We start from the raw sequence: 15,010 nt of genomic DNA, 5'->3' as shown, positions 1-15,010 counted from the left end.
TTTTCTTGTGTTAACCTTTTTAAAAGTAGAAATTATTTTGAAAGCAAGTGCAGCTTCGTTGCTTTAGTGAGACGTAAGACGGTGAACATGAAGGTTGCACTGAAGCACGAAACAGTTTGGAAATAAATGAATCCAGCTGCTGCAACAAATGGCAACATTATCTCCCAAACAGAGCAACATGTTGGGCTTTAAAACACATCAAAGTGCACGAGCTCTGAGGATTAATTGAGATTCATTGTAACATGTACATGTCTGTGTCGCTTTGACTCTGCACAGAGTGAAGGATTATGGGTAAGTCAAACAATGCAGGAGGGCTCATGTGCAATATCACCATCAGATATGAAGTTACACGAAAGGCTGAGAGCTGATTGGCTCTATGTTCGCTGAACAGGAAGGTAGATGATGACTTAATATTGAGCAGTAAGTACAAAAAATTACAACAAATGAAGACGGATGAGGGAAAAGGACAGATGACAGCTGCTTATAACTGCCTTCATTTAGCAATAAATCTATTTGTTTGCTTTGTTGACTGAATCTGCCAACAAAAGGAAATGCAACCCAACACCCAGGCTGGTCCAGGTATTTGTGAGACCTCCTCAAAGTGGCAGCAAAAAGCATCAACAGGTGTGATGGCATTGGTTTAACATGCCGTGTGTCCCATGACTGCAGAAACCAGAGAAATGTGTGGAGAGGTCACTGCTCTGCTTGTTTACGCTTCGCTTTCCACCTTTCTGTCGATATTGCACCCATATCCAATTAAATGTGGTAATAATATCGATGCATGGCAACCAAACCAAAATAAGAAGAAGCTCATGAAATAAGATAAATGAAGCGACTCAGAAGTCATTAACCCAGTTTTTACTTTGCCTTGCTGAAAGTGGAGACCAATAAAATCCAGCGTTATTTATCTGATTTGCTTGTATTCAGTGTTGGTGATATATTGATCTTTGGTGCCAATTACAGTCTCCTCTTCTCTGTGGCATCATGAACAGGATGTCACTACTTATGGATGGCAATACTCTGCAAGAACAGTGATCGTTGTTCTGGTTCATGAGACGGAAAGGCCAAAATTTTATAATTGTGTTCATGGGTGGCGTCCGACAACAACTGTATGATTGCTCGGCATGGTTGATGCAGAGATGCATGATGGGGAAAGCACAAGACTCCACTTGGAGAACGTTCCTCGTGATTTAAAACAAACTTCCTTCTTGTTCTTGCAGAGTATGTAACAGGCTTATGCGATGTAGCAGAGGCAAGAAGGGGAATGAAATAAACACAAGGACCAGTTTAAACATGATACAAGATGAGATGCTGTTCCAGCGCTTAAGGAAGAGAAACAGCAACAAACACACTAGAAGAAACACATCTCACAACGTCAGTGAGCAGCCATAGCTTACTTATACTTAAATAAAAGAGTCCTACACCTAGTTTAGATGGAGTAAGCAGTGTTAGCTCACCACCTGTGATGGCATTACCAGTCTGTGAGAAGAGGCAGCTAATGAAAGCCTGGATAACAATTACATGATGCGTCAGTATAGCTGGACTAGGAAGAGAAAGCCGTATCAGACCATAAGGATGCCAAAAACCCATCTTAGGTTAAACTGGATTAAATTAATCCCTTTGGTCACCCATTGCTGAAATTTCAGTATTAAATCTCTATTAAACCTTTTCTTTAACTCATTTTTTGGCTCAGTAATCATCTGATGCACATAAAAGAAAACCAAAACTGATCTTTTAAACGTTTCCGTGCGTGGCAAATCTTTTCAACTTTGCCTCAACAGACAACTTCACCATACAGGAGGAGGAGGAGGAGCTTGGAACCAACATGACCACCCCTGTGGGTGCCCCTTCCTATCTCACTTCCTACTTACCCCTTTCTTCCATTGATATCAACAGCTTACGTCAATGACTCCTTCCAGGGTCATTGATGGAAATTCAATCAGATCTTTGATTTCAAAGAAACTAAAGTAAGTGAGATGACTTACTTTAATTACAGACTGAAGCATCTCCACAGGTGTGTTGGGGAATGTAGTGTATTTGTACTGTGGCAGTGCTGCTGGTTTGTGACATAGTGACTTCTCTGTGCAGTGGTTGGTGAAGCTCTTTGTGCTCTCTTGTGTCTTGTGCTTCGTTTGGACTGTGGCGCTTTGTGCTCGGCATTGTGTAGCGCCTCCGAGTGTTTGTGTAAAAGATGTTTCTGTTGTGTCCCGTGTACTTAAAATAAATGTGCTGTTATCATTTAACAGTGTATAATAAATATACTATATGATCCTTTGAGTAGCCAGGACCCCAACACCCTCCCTCATCCTTCATCCCCATTCTATCCATTCCTATTTCCATCCCAATTAGGCTCTGCAGTGAGTGTTTGATTTTCAAATGAGATTGGCTCTCTTTGTCTGAGGGGAGAACTGTGTCTATTTATATCTCTGCCAGTAACTTACCCTGTGGACCACGGGAGCAATTTCCAAAACCCTGTCTCCATTTATTCATGGTTGCTTGATTTTAATTTAATTTTTTTTTTTCTCCAATCGATCAACCTCTCTGCACACATTTGACTCGAGGAATTTGTCCCTAGTTGGAATCGCATATTCAAATCTTAATTGGGTAGAGATTTGCCAGTGAAACCATCTCAATGTTCTGTGAACACTCGAGGATTCTTCATCTCTGTTTTTAATTATATAATGAACCTCATTAACCAGGAGATGGGTGATGGCTTTAACTCATGATGTAGCTTTGTCAGCTTTTTAGCAGTCATTATTGTCTTTTTGGGTCCAAATCAGCAACTTAATGAGGCGGTCGTGCCTCATTTGTCACCTCACCTTTGACCTGATCATTCTACCCCGTTTCTGTACATTTATTAAGCAAGTCACATGGCATGCACATAAATATAAAGCAAATTCAGGGAAATGCATCAGTTTTTCTGTGATTTTCTCGTTTTTGGTTTGTTTATTCATCTAATACATTTTCCAGTCACGAACGCATCTTGAAACTGCAAATAAGACATGGCCAGTAATTAATTGCATATTAAAAGAAAATATCAGGCATGTTTTTAGAGGCACTCATGGCGCTGTGAGTACATGACATTCACATCTACATCTCATAACCATCAGTCACATTATTGTTACATGCCGGCTGATATTTCATGGTTCAGTAGTATGCAAATAAAAACAGTTAACCAATTAAATTCTGACCTGAGGAAATTCAAATGAAAAGAAAAATCGGACATTTTTACCTTTAAAAGGTAAAAAATAAATAAATAAATAAATAAAAATATGCATACATGTATTATTAGCTTATGATATATAAGAACTTCTGTACAGCAACCAGGGGTCAGTAGATTGACTTATCTGATTGTATCCAATATGGTTTAGAGAAGGTTTTTCTCAAAAGGTCTTAAAAGTCTCAGAAATAGTGTGCATCAAAAAAGACAGATTAGGGATTCAGGGATTTAACAATAATAAAGAACATAAGATTATTCCGATTGCTGGGATAGCCTCCTTCTGCAACCCTGAATTGGAATAAGCAAATAGAAAAGATAAGAAAACAGATAGATGGATAAAATTATTCTTTATAATATCTTCAAAATAAAAAACTAAAAGCTTATAATAAATACAAATATAAGTCCTTTATAGTTTGAGAACAAACATCCCTTATTTAAATCAAAATAAATACAAAGCACATTAAGGTAAAAACAGCATTACCTGTTGCCAAAAAGCAGTACTCCCTTCCTATTTTTAAAAGCAATGTTATTTATTTTTTCTTATAATTAATTAGAAAAGAATATTTAATCAAGCTTCGTATGAGCTGTTACAGTAAAAATCATGAACCAAGAGCACCGTGCATGAATTCAGTGTCTGATTTAATTTAATTTAATTCATTTGAACTAGTATATTTGTCGGTATAGTTTAAAAAATGAACAAGTCACATGTTCTGAAAATTATTCAGTGTCTTTTCTGCATAATTTGATTAATTTCAACTACGTTAAAGTCTAACTTGGCAGACCACTGGATGCCTGAGAGTTTTAAGTGGGTATTATAGGTTTTCATAACAGATATTTTTAGCTTCACTTTGTGAGGTTTGAATACAGCAGCGGTGCTGTTGAGTACATCATATAAACCTGCAGCTACTCCTGCAGGACTGTAAAATAGGTGCCAGGTTGCAGCAGTCATCTCATATCTGGTCATATTATCGTACCTGATTTCATCCATGCCAATTAAATTTATCACCCCACTGACATCCTTTATCATCATCTTTGGAATTAAAAAGATCCTCCTCATTGCACAATTTCTACCATCCCTCTTCTCTTCCCTCCCCTCCCAAACCTCAGCTGGAGGTGTAATCAACTGCAGAGTCCAGAATTAGTTTTGACAATATATTTGTATGTGTGTGTCTTTGTGTGGGTGTGTGTGCGTGTGCTTGTGCTCTGGTCTGCCCCTCCTGCTGCCTTCATACCTGTTATAGGTGTAACTCGCTCCATGAAAGACAAGGTGACCAAGCCCACTGCCATGGCCCAGGGTCGTGTTGCTCACATGATCGAGTGGCAAAGCTGGGGCAAACCATCTGCAGGGCCGCTCGGGGGTGCGGGACATACAAACCTGCAACGGGAAAAGGAGAGGAGGATGGAGAACGATGCTTACAGTGACCTCAGCGATGGCGAGAAGGAGGCTCGTTTTGCTGCAGGTGAGGGAAACATCTGGGTTTCAATGAACAGTTAAAACGTTTGTAAACAAGACCAGTTCACACCAAGACCTGCATGTTAAACAGCAAAGAGTTTGTATCAGGTACAAGCTGGTGAATATTTTTTGCTACTTATCCAGGACCAGCCTTAAGGGCATCTGGTGCATAGACTGTATATAAAGAGATGGACGTAGCCTCCGTGATGACACCTGTAGGTTTCTGAAGAGCTGAGTTGAAGCTCGGTGGGCGGTTCCTACCATCGCCATCTTGGCAGAGGCATGCGTGTCATCTCTCCTGGAAAATACAAATATGGGCAAAGAGGTGGAGCTGAGAGGGGGGCTTTGAGTGTCATGGTGGATGATTGACATCGAGCAAACTCCAAGCTTTCTATAGCTAACCGAGCTAACCCAGAGATAACAGGAGCTAACCAGCTAACAGAGGTAAGCGGGATAAAGCTAAGTCACGTGGTTAACTGGCTAAAAACCACGGTTGTTCTAAGTTCTTACTTGAAACGGGAGATTGGTACCTGTCAATCAAAAGGACACGCCCCTAAATATGCCGAACTTCGAGATTAAATTACTTTTACATGGGCGAGTTAGAAAAAAATTCAGTCCCTCCACAGTTGTCATGAAGGTAAACCTGACCTATAAACCGAAAATGGATTTTTGAACCGGGCTGTAAACATGTTTATTTCTGCCGTGAAGTTGGTCTTTTTTTTTTTTTTTTTTTTTTTAAGTTGGTCTTTTTAACACGGGAGTCTATGGGGATTTGCTCTGTTTTGCAGCCAGCCCCTAGTGGATGAAGGGGGAACTGCAGTTTTATGCATTTCCGCATAGGCTTCACTTTTTACCACCGAAGGCTCCGTCCATCTTTCTTATACAGTCTATAATCTGGAGCAATGGAAACCACTCAAGAAAAACAAAACAGGGATTCATATATTTAATTTGACCTTTAAAACAGTTAGATCAGTTAAAAACAACCTAAACTCAAGATACTTTATAGTTTCATATTACTTGTGTTCAAGCTAATGCTAGAATACAACATCTGATCACTCAAATTGCAATACATTAACGTTTTTTATTGATAAATAGCTGATGTAAACAAAGGAGCAAGGCATTTAGTTTAAGAAACCCATGTCAAGTGTACCCTAATGGGTTTACTTTAACAAATGCTTATTAAATTTGCATAAAATATGAAGACATTAACTTCTATACATCTGGAATGATTCATCCCAGATGTGTCCATGTGTATTTCAGTCAGACTGGTCAATATTTCACATTTCTTTAACTGAATGTAAAGTAAACCCTTCATGACCTGGATAAAAATAAAAAAGGACTATCCTGGTCCAGGCTCTGGGAGGTATCAGCTAGTATCTGCGCCCTTCACAAAGCTCATTAACACTTTTGCAATGGTTGCATTAAAGCAGACAAGTTCACTGACATTTTAGAGCAGCATATGCTGACTTCCTCCAAGTGGCCTCACCACCCACAGAGAGGAATTTCGAGGTCGGGTGCATCGTGAGCGGGTGAAGGCCGGAGCCCAGGCGTCCAGATTGCCAGCAACACAAACTGTCTACAGAAGGAATTCCATGAGTAAATGGGAAAGGACCTTTAATTGGCCTCAAGGATGTCCTGGCAAACAGGAAGGGAAAGCTGGACCCGGTCCTGGATGGGGAACTATAGGCAAGACCTGGGAACATTATCGGGTATGGAAGGAACACTTTGAGAATTTACTTCATCCAGCTTGTATGTTTCCCAAAGTGAAAGCAAAACCTGGAACATGAGAGGAAGATGATAACCTTGAAGGAGGTCACTGAGGTGGGTAAAACGTTTCCCAGTGGCAACATAGATGCTTTTCGTCACTGTCACAAAGATGGCACTGTGGCATGGAAGACCTGTGCGGGGGTCTATACTTATAAAAAGGAGGAAGAACAAGTGTGTTGTAACCACTGAGGGATCAGAGTACTTAGCCCCGCAGGAAACAGACTCCACAATATTGGAAAAGAGGCATTCCAAGTCCACGGAGCAGCGGGCCTCTTTCCAAGCATGTACAGTTGGGAAGAGACCCCAATGAAAGTTTGGGACTGGTTGAAAGGATTATACATCTCTTCTGGCCTGGGAACTCCCTGGAGGATGTGGAGAGTGTTGCTGGGGAGAGGAATGAATCAGTCACTGGACTTTTGATGCGCTGCTTTGATGTACCTCTTAGTCCTATGAAGGGTCACGGGGAAGCTGGAGCCTATCCCAGCAGTTTGAGTCCATCGCAGAGCCACACAGACACAAACAACCCCATGTGCTCACACTCACTCCTGTGGGCAATTCAGAGTAACCAATTAACCTAACATGTATGTCTTCGGACAGTGGGAGACATACATGGGGAACATGCAAACTCCACACAGAAGCGCCACTGTCGAACCAGGGACCTTCTTGCTATGAGGCCACAGTGCTAACCAATATGCCACTGTGCAGCCCCCAATGAGAAGTTCATGGGTTGAATATTAAATACACATCAATATTGGATTTCCCAATGAGGATAAACACTCTTCATTCTCCTACTACTCTCAAAACCTCCTATTTCTGCACATTAATAGCCGTTGTTAAGTCCTTTGTTTTTATTACTAATTAACATCTTTATGTGCTAACAAAGCAAGGACTGGGAGTTGCATTATGCACCTCTCTAATTAGTAAGCTAATGGATCTCATGCTGAATTTTCTAATATGCTGCTTCCTTTCGCCCCCTCCACACTCAGGCATTATGCAGCAGTTTGCAATTTCTGAGGCGACTCTGTTTGGCTGGAACTCGATGGATGGTGAGAGTGTGGGAGCTGGCTCCAACCAGGGCAGTGTCGCTCACCTGAGCGAGGTCAACCAGGAGAGCATCACCAGCAGAGGTATCAGACATGATCACAAAAGATCAGTATGAAGAGCTCACAAGCCTGTTACAGCTTAAATAATAGGGCTGTGACAATATGCTTTTGTCCCGATTCGATTTAGATTTTTTGGGTGCTGATTCGATTTAAATTGCGATTCTCAAATTCTTCAATATTGTTTATTTTTGTAATTAAAAACAATTTTTTTTTTTTTTTTTTTAAAAATAAAACTTCTTTTTGCTAGTAATATTTTTTGATTTCAGTTAGGAAAAAACAACACAGTAGCCAGATCATCATTCTGCTGCTATAATGCCCAAGAAGACAAGTAAAAAGATCAGTGAAACCAATGAAAATGACAAAAATTTTATAGTGGATTAATTTTATTTATTTGAAAAAAAAACAAAAAACAAAATGATTTTGTAACAAAAAAAATCGATTTTAAAATTGTGAAGAAAAAAATCCTGATTTCCGATTTTTTGATTCGATTTTCTCACCCCTATTAAATAATAGTGAAGGGCTGAGAAGATGGCAGTCTGAGGCCCACATGTACAAAACCCCAATGGAGCTGATGCATAACACATTATGTATTCACACTGTGGTCTCACTGTAATCTTCATAATCTTTTCTTCTGCTTAAAATGTACTCAAGCACACTAAAAGCAGCCATGTCAGTTACTGTCTTAGCCAGCAGTCAAGGACTTTTGGAGGGCAAAGACACAGCTGCACATTTCTGCTGTTCGTTCCCACCGGGCACTTATTCAGAAACTTCCAAATCCAGATGACGGTCAACTGAGATACCAGACAGGGTTTCATGTGTTCAAAAATTCACCCCAAAATCCGAATAACAAGCATATAAAAACCATGTATAGAGGATTTAACTGCTATACTTGTTTTAATGGCCTCCCTACAAAAAAAAATGGTTTTGCTTAACAAAATAATGTGTGTTTTGAGCCTCAGGTGCTACAATGTCTCCAGTTTAGTCACACATTTGAAGATAAAACAAAACGAGAAGCGAGAAGAGCAATTTGCTCATGCAAGATTAGGGATTCCCATCTGACCACACTGAAATGGCCACACAAAAGTCAGCAAACTAGGTTTCTAAATTTATTTTGCCTTTATGTCCATTTAAAAAACACTCATCTGCATCCCGCTTTCACTCGTACACAGAGCAGCACTATAAACGGTTTCAGTTTTAGTTCTCACTGGTGATTAGCAACGCAGAACTCTGTTGAAGCCTTGAGGGACCCCGTAGGTTAGCGCAAGGACATAACCCCACTCTCATTAACACCACCATATGGGCTCTGCTCAGTACTTCTTCAGACACAGGGGTAGCACACATACACACAAATGCTGCAATGGTTAAAAAAAAAAAGCCACTCAGCACTGAGGGGATGCTTGTCCCCTGTCTGGTTGGATCGTCCACCAACAACACTTCTGCAGACAAGCCAATCACAGACCTTTTAAAGGGATTCCAGTGTGTTGGTTTTAGATGATGTGGACTGAATCTCAACATATAGCTTTTCAAGACTCTTTTCATCCATTCCCACAACTGCAGTGGTCCTGCAAAGGTAAACACAACAACAAAACCAAGTTTACAATTAAAAACAGTCAAAAGAAGAAGTTGTTTGAACTAATTGTAAAATATTTGAAGGTTATTACAAAATGCAATATTAGTGCTGCAAATAAAGCAAGAGGATATTAGTCCTTCATAGGTATTGAAGCCATTTCATGGCCAGTTTTATAGCCACTGGCTTGAAGGTCAGTGGTTTTAGTCACAAATACAGAGATAACCATCTGGAGTAACACATGTGAATACCAGGAGAGGTTTATGACATTTTTTCTCATGTAAAATCTGCACATTAATGCATTTTAACTTAAACTTCAGCGTCAAAAGGAATATTTTATCCCCGACACCGTCCTGTACAACTCGCACAAGGTCGTGACCAAATTCTCCTTAACAAATATCAACATACTGATCAGCAGCATTGTGAAAAAGGACTTGGAGCATGCACGTTTCCATGGTGTCATCAGCAATTTGAAAGTTATGTGTCCACCATCCTTTTCACCAGGTTTTCTTCCTGTTAAAAGGGAATTTTTTCCTTCCCACTGCCACCTCATGCATGCTGGGATTGGATCAAAGTCATGATTCGACGCAATCACTTGGTTTCTATTACAAGCTATGTATAAATTGCCTTGAAATGATGTGTATGTAAAGTGCCCTGTGACAACATTGTTGTGAAGTGGCACTACACAAATAAAGCTGAATTGAATTCATCAAGGTATCCATCCAGATTTAAAAAAAAAAAAAAAAAAGGGGGGGGGGGGGGGGGGGGGTTGCTTTTGTGATGCCACAACCTGCATTAGTTGTCATACACAGTTACATTCATCTGCTGAAAGCATACAAGAAATGTATATAAAAAAAACCATTAAATTCTCCCTATTGTGTGCATAAAAATGCTTACAATCACCCAATTCCCATGGATAGAACTAAGTTAATGCACTAAATAATTTACGTGTGTGATTTTGAGACTTTTTTAAGCTTCTGGGAGGGTCACACTTTTCACAACTATGTGTTGCGTTTAAGTGTTGTGGAACAAGTCATGTCATCTGGATTTGCATCAGATTTTCTTCTATATTTATTTCAAAACAGAAAAGATGCTTTCTATTAAAGAACATTTAAACCATTACTGACAAACCAGACTGAAAAATGATCAGTCGTTTTTTTTTTTTACCCCTCTAAACGTTTGTCTCTTACACAACCTACACATCTGTATGTCCCTGAACAGACCAGGTCCTCCATCACTCCTCCGCGGATGTCTGGCCTCACACCTACGTCTCACAGGGACTATACTGCCTGTCATCCTCTGATGCCTGGGACCCAATCACCAGCCAGCCCTCGGGCATGGCCTCGCCTGCTGCAGGCTCCTACATCATGGCTGCCGGTGATGATTTATTACTCTCCTACAGTCTAATATATATATTTTTTTACCTTTTACAATCTGTGAGCACCTGTCATAAAGCTTTTTATGTCTGTGTCAGGTGGAAGCAGCGGAGCAGGGGGTACACCTGGGGATGGGTACGAGGGGACTGTAGGCGGCTACCTTCAGCAACACCAGGCTCAGCTCGCCTTACAGCAGCATAGCCAACTCCAACAGCTCCAACAGCTTCATCATTACCAGCAGCAACAGCTACTGCAGTATCAACAGCAGGTCTGTGGGGCTTTAAGGTGACTGTAGACAGAGATGCTTTCAGCCACCTCTATTGTTTTCAAATGAAACAGCATCAGATCCACCTGTGATGGCAAATGAGGGGAAGGTGGGTGTCACTCATCTGCAGAGGTTCATGATCATTTAAAGCATGTTCCTTTTGTTTGGAACAGTAACCCTGAGGGGGGAAAAAAAAACAAACATTTATTATGCTTCTTTGCAAAACTCGCTTTATTAACTGTGTCATATGTCTGTGTGATGAAGTTACTGTAAGGCCAGCAGGAGCCTGTGGTGTGTGTGGATCCGCTTCTGCTGCAGCCATTGATTGAAAATAGCAAACAGGCACTGCGGGGCAGCAGCAGACGTATAACTCTGGCACTAACAACTCAATAGATTACACAATTCTTCATTAGATATACTGTGTTTCTAAGTATAGACATAAATGTTCATGCTTCTTCTATACCAGCTACTGGAGAGAAAAACAAAGAAAAAAAAAAAAAAAAAAGATATTCGTCTTCTACATTTTTCAAGCAGTTTTGTAAATTATCTGCTTTTTTTTCTCTCAACATGCTTGAGGATTTTCTGCAAATGAGGTGAATCATGACAAACCGTGACTCCCAAAGACTTTTTCGGCTTCATTGGCTGCTCTTGCTCGGTGCACTCTCAGAGCTCATTAAATAACAGTGGGTTCTGAAATAATAACTTTAAAAGGTCAGGGACTTTTTCTCTGAGAAGGTGTTCTGATCCTACACCACAATGAAATGAGTTCGTTAGCTTTACCCTGTGCTTTATATGGCTTTCCAGATGCATTATATGAAACATTATTAGATGTATTGCGTATCTTTCAGAAAAGAAACCTTGCAGTTTGTCAATTTTTTAAGCATATGAACCATAGACTGTATATAAAGAGATGGAGGGAGCCTCTGTGACATCACCCGTAGGTTTCTGAAGAGCTGAAATGAAGCTCGGTGGGCGGTTCCTACTGTCGCCATCTTGGCAGCGTCATGCGCGTCGTCTCGCCTGGAAAATACAAATATGGGCAAAGAGGTGGAGCTGAGAGGAGAGCCGTGAGCGTCATGGCGGATGATTGACATTGAGCGAACGCCGAACTTTCTGTAGCTAAGAGCTAACCGAGCTAACCCCGAGATAACGGGAGCTAACCAGCTAATGGAGGAAAGCGGGCTAAAGCTAAGTCACGTTGTTAACCAGCTAAAAACCGCGGTTGTTCTACGTTCTTCTGACTTGAAGCAGGAGATTGGTACCTGTCAATCAAAAGGACACGCCCCTAAATATGCCGAACTTCGAGATTAAATTACTTTTAAATAGGTGAGTTGGAAAAAAATTCTGTCCCCCCACAGTTGTCATGAAGGTAAACCTGACCTATAAATTGAAAATGGATTTTTGAACCGGGCTGTAAACATGTTTATTTCTGCTGTGAAGTTGTTGTTTTTTACATGGGAGTCTATGGTGATTTGCTCTGTTTTGCAGCCAGCCCCTAGTGGATGAAGGGGGAACTGCAGTTTTATGCACTTCTGCATCAGCTTCACTTTTAATCGCCGGAGGTTGCTGCTTGATATGGACCCAACACATTGCAAGCATCTTCCCTTAGTTGTTCCTTTTCTCTTCATTTACAGACTCTGGAGCACAGGCTACACAGTAACTCCCATTCCCTCCAAGTCACTCCAAACAGCACCATCCACAGCCTTGGTCCTCCCACTCACCCGCGAATAGCTGACCTGTGGGGCGCCACGCAGGTTGAGGCACATCAGGTAGGCACTCACCTGCGGAATCCAAATGATCGGATTACGGACCTTGCGGATGAGATGATGGGTTTAATGTGTTCTGACAAAACAGCGATGACAGTATACAAGGACACAGGGATGCATGACTACATATGGAGTCACAAGGATAGGATCCGTCCTTAGTCACCACCACAGAGCGACTGAGGCAGCACAGTCACAACAATAACAGCATGCTTGTTATTATGTGAAGCTAAAGGTAATGCTGTTTGGTCCGAGCTAGCAAAAGTAACGGGAATGCATGAGCATTCTTTGAACAAGACGAATCGTCTGTGTTTTTCATTGCGCCTGACAGTGATGTATACTAATTGTTTGTCTTATGGATTTGGCTTTGTTTATATCAGCAGGCCTATTTAGCACACATCTGTAGTGCAGTGAATGATGAGCTGCCAGGGAAGTCTTCAAGGTAGGAGACAGGCTGAAGGTCTGCATGGAGCACTGCCAAAAGTCTGCATGACAGCCTGAAGTGGATTTGCTGAATTTTGAAAGCAGTCGTGGGTAAATCAGCCTGGTTTGCCACGGTGGCATGTCACAAAGTCTGCAAGTTTGCAACCTTAGGAATTTGGATTCCGCATCTGCAAGTGTTGCACAGGAAGCTGGGTCAGGACAGGAGAGAGCACATGATCTGCTTGTCCGTCTTCCTTTTCTCTCAGTTATTATATCGATCATCTTTTTTTCCCATGTTGTCTTCTGTCTAAGATTACAGGAGTTCAAGTAAAAAGCGGAAGTCCATTATCAATGTTCAAATTAAAACAACCACAACCTGTTGAATATGTTTCCAGTTTGAAACTGAAGCAGCAGAATAAGACAAGCAACTCGTTCAGTAACCTCAACTGCTTCCAGGTGGAAATTGTCGGGCAGCTGAGTGCACAGATGGCTGACATGGCCGGAGGGCTGGTGGAAACAGTTGGAGAAGAGCCAGAGCCCGAGTCTGAAGGGATCCCTGAGCAACATGAAGAGGATGAGGAGTTGACGAGGGTGTGTTAGACACTGATAAACCTTTTCCTAAAACCCTTTCAAAAGACGCTTTAATGAGGGAAAAACTCAAAGATAAATTAAGAATATTTCAATTAATTTCATAGAAAATAAGCTATATCCTCTATAGATGTAAAGGTTTAACACATCCAGCCCATATCATGTCTGAAAATGAGGTAAATATTGTGGATTGTCAAAATATTTTCCAAAAACTAAATTTTAGAAGCAGTGTGAAAATAACTTTAGCTAGCTGCTGATGCTAATAAACTGCTTTGGTATTATTATCAGCAAATGTGACCACACCTTTAAAAACAGAAATCCCAGCAGTTTGCTGCCTTGAAGCATTGAGGTACGTATTTAACACAATGCCAAGGAGGAAAGATATCTGCAATCATCTCAGGGAAGCAGCTGTTCCTCCCCATCAGTCTTGGAAGGGTTATAAAGCCATTTCCAAACTGCTTGGACTCCATCGTTCTACAGTATGAAAAATTAATCTCAAATAAGACATTCAAGACTGCTGACAATCTTCTGAGAAGTGGACGTCCCATCAAGTTCAGCTCAAGGTCAGACTATGTAATAGTCAGAGAAACTGGGGAAAAAAACGATGACAAAAACTTTCTCAAGCTTTTAGTTCGCTTGTTTAAATCTTTATGACATCTTTATGAAAAGATGCTAGCTCAGCGTAGGCTTGCAAATTCCCATCTGAACTGAAACTCTTTGGAACGTGGAGATGTTTGGTCATGCAACATGTCTAAAATAAATCAGGTCACAGTATTTTCAGCACAAAAACCTCATTAACGATTGAGCTTGATGACGGTGGTCTGATGGCTTGGACTTGCTTTGCAGCCACATGACCAGGACAATCACATCGACCACCAACTCATCTGTAAACCAAAGTATTCTAGAGTCAAATAAAAGGTAATATGTATGACAGCTTAAGCTTGGTTGAAATGACGTCAAACACCAGGACAAGGAATCCAGGCACTGCAGAAGCGGCTGAAGAAACAGGATCATGGTGATGCAATGATCCAGGCAGTTTTCAGATAGGAAACAGTTGTGCCCAGACTTTCAGTGAACTCCATGCAAACACACTTAAATTAAGAGAAGCAATATAAAGAAAACATTTAATCTAAAAGTGTGGGAGTCTTTTCAAGTTTACAACAGAAAACGTAACAATTTCCGATCCACAAGTGACCTTTTTAACATTTGATGTCCTGTCTTTCCAGGTAGAGGAGGTAACACTAATCTTAGAGCCAGAGCCGTGCTCTCTGACACCATCCCCACTGAGAGAAGAGGCCTCTTCGACCAGAGGTTCAAGCCCCGGACTACCAGCACAGACCACCGAATCTCTTGCGGAGAGAATACCTTTTGACGTCACACCCTGTGTCGTCCAATTGTTGGAAGAGAAAGATGAGGAGGGGGATGAGGGCTCCATTGTTGTTGTTGCAACCAACTGAGTCATGCGGCCACACAAAGACAAACAAA

General features: G+C 41.1%; 1 protein-coding gene across 1 annotated transcript in view; it reads left to right on the top strand.

Annotated features, from left to right (window-relative positions):
• The window catches only part of LOC306770428 (uncharacterized protein), a 73,892-nt gene extending 58,882 nt beyond the window's left edge, over window positions 1–15,010 (top strand). Inside the window, exons 5-12 of the mRNA XM_079259288.1 lie at window positions 4,462–4,680; window positions 7,427–7,567; window positions 10,332–10,487; window positions 10,603–10,754; window positions 12,386–12,520; window positions 12,898–12,956; window positions 13,333–13,528; window positions 14,752–15,010. Coding sequence (XP_079115414.1) covers window positions 4,462–4,680; window positions 7,427–7,567; window positions 10,332–10,487; window positions 10,603–10,754; window positions 12,386–12,520; window positions 12,898–12,956; window positions 13,333–13,528; window positions 14,752–14,982 — 1,289 coding nt within the window. The 3' untranslated portion in view covers window positions 14,983–15,010. The remainder of the gene's footprint in view (window positions 1–4,461; window positions 4,681–7,426; window positions 7,568–10,331; window positions 10,488–10,602; window positions 10,755–12,385; window positions 12,521–12,897; window positions 12,957–13,332; window positions 13,529–14,751) is intronic.

Source organism: Telmatherina bonti (genome assembly GCF_933228915.1).
Source record: "Telmatherina bonti genome assembly, chromosome: 19".
Lineage (NCBI taxonomy): Eukaryota > Metazoa > Chordata > Actinopteri > Atheriniformes > Telmatherinidae > Telmatherina > Telmatherina bonti.
The sequence above is the reverse complement of the archived record's forward strand: the minus strand, read 5'-3'. Positions and strand labels throughout refer to the sequence as shown.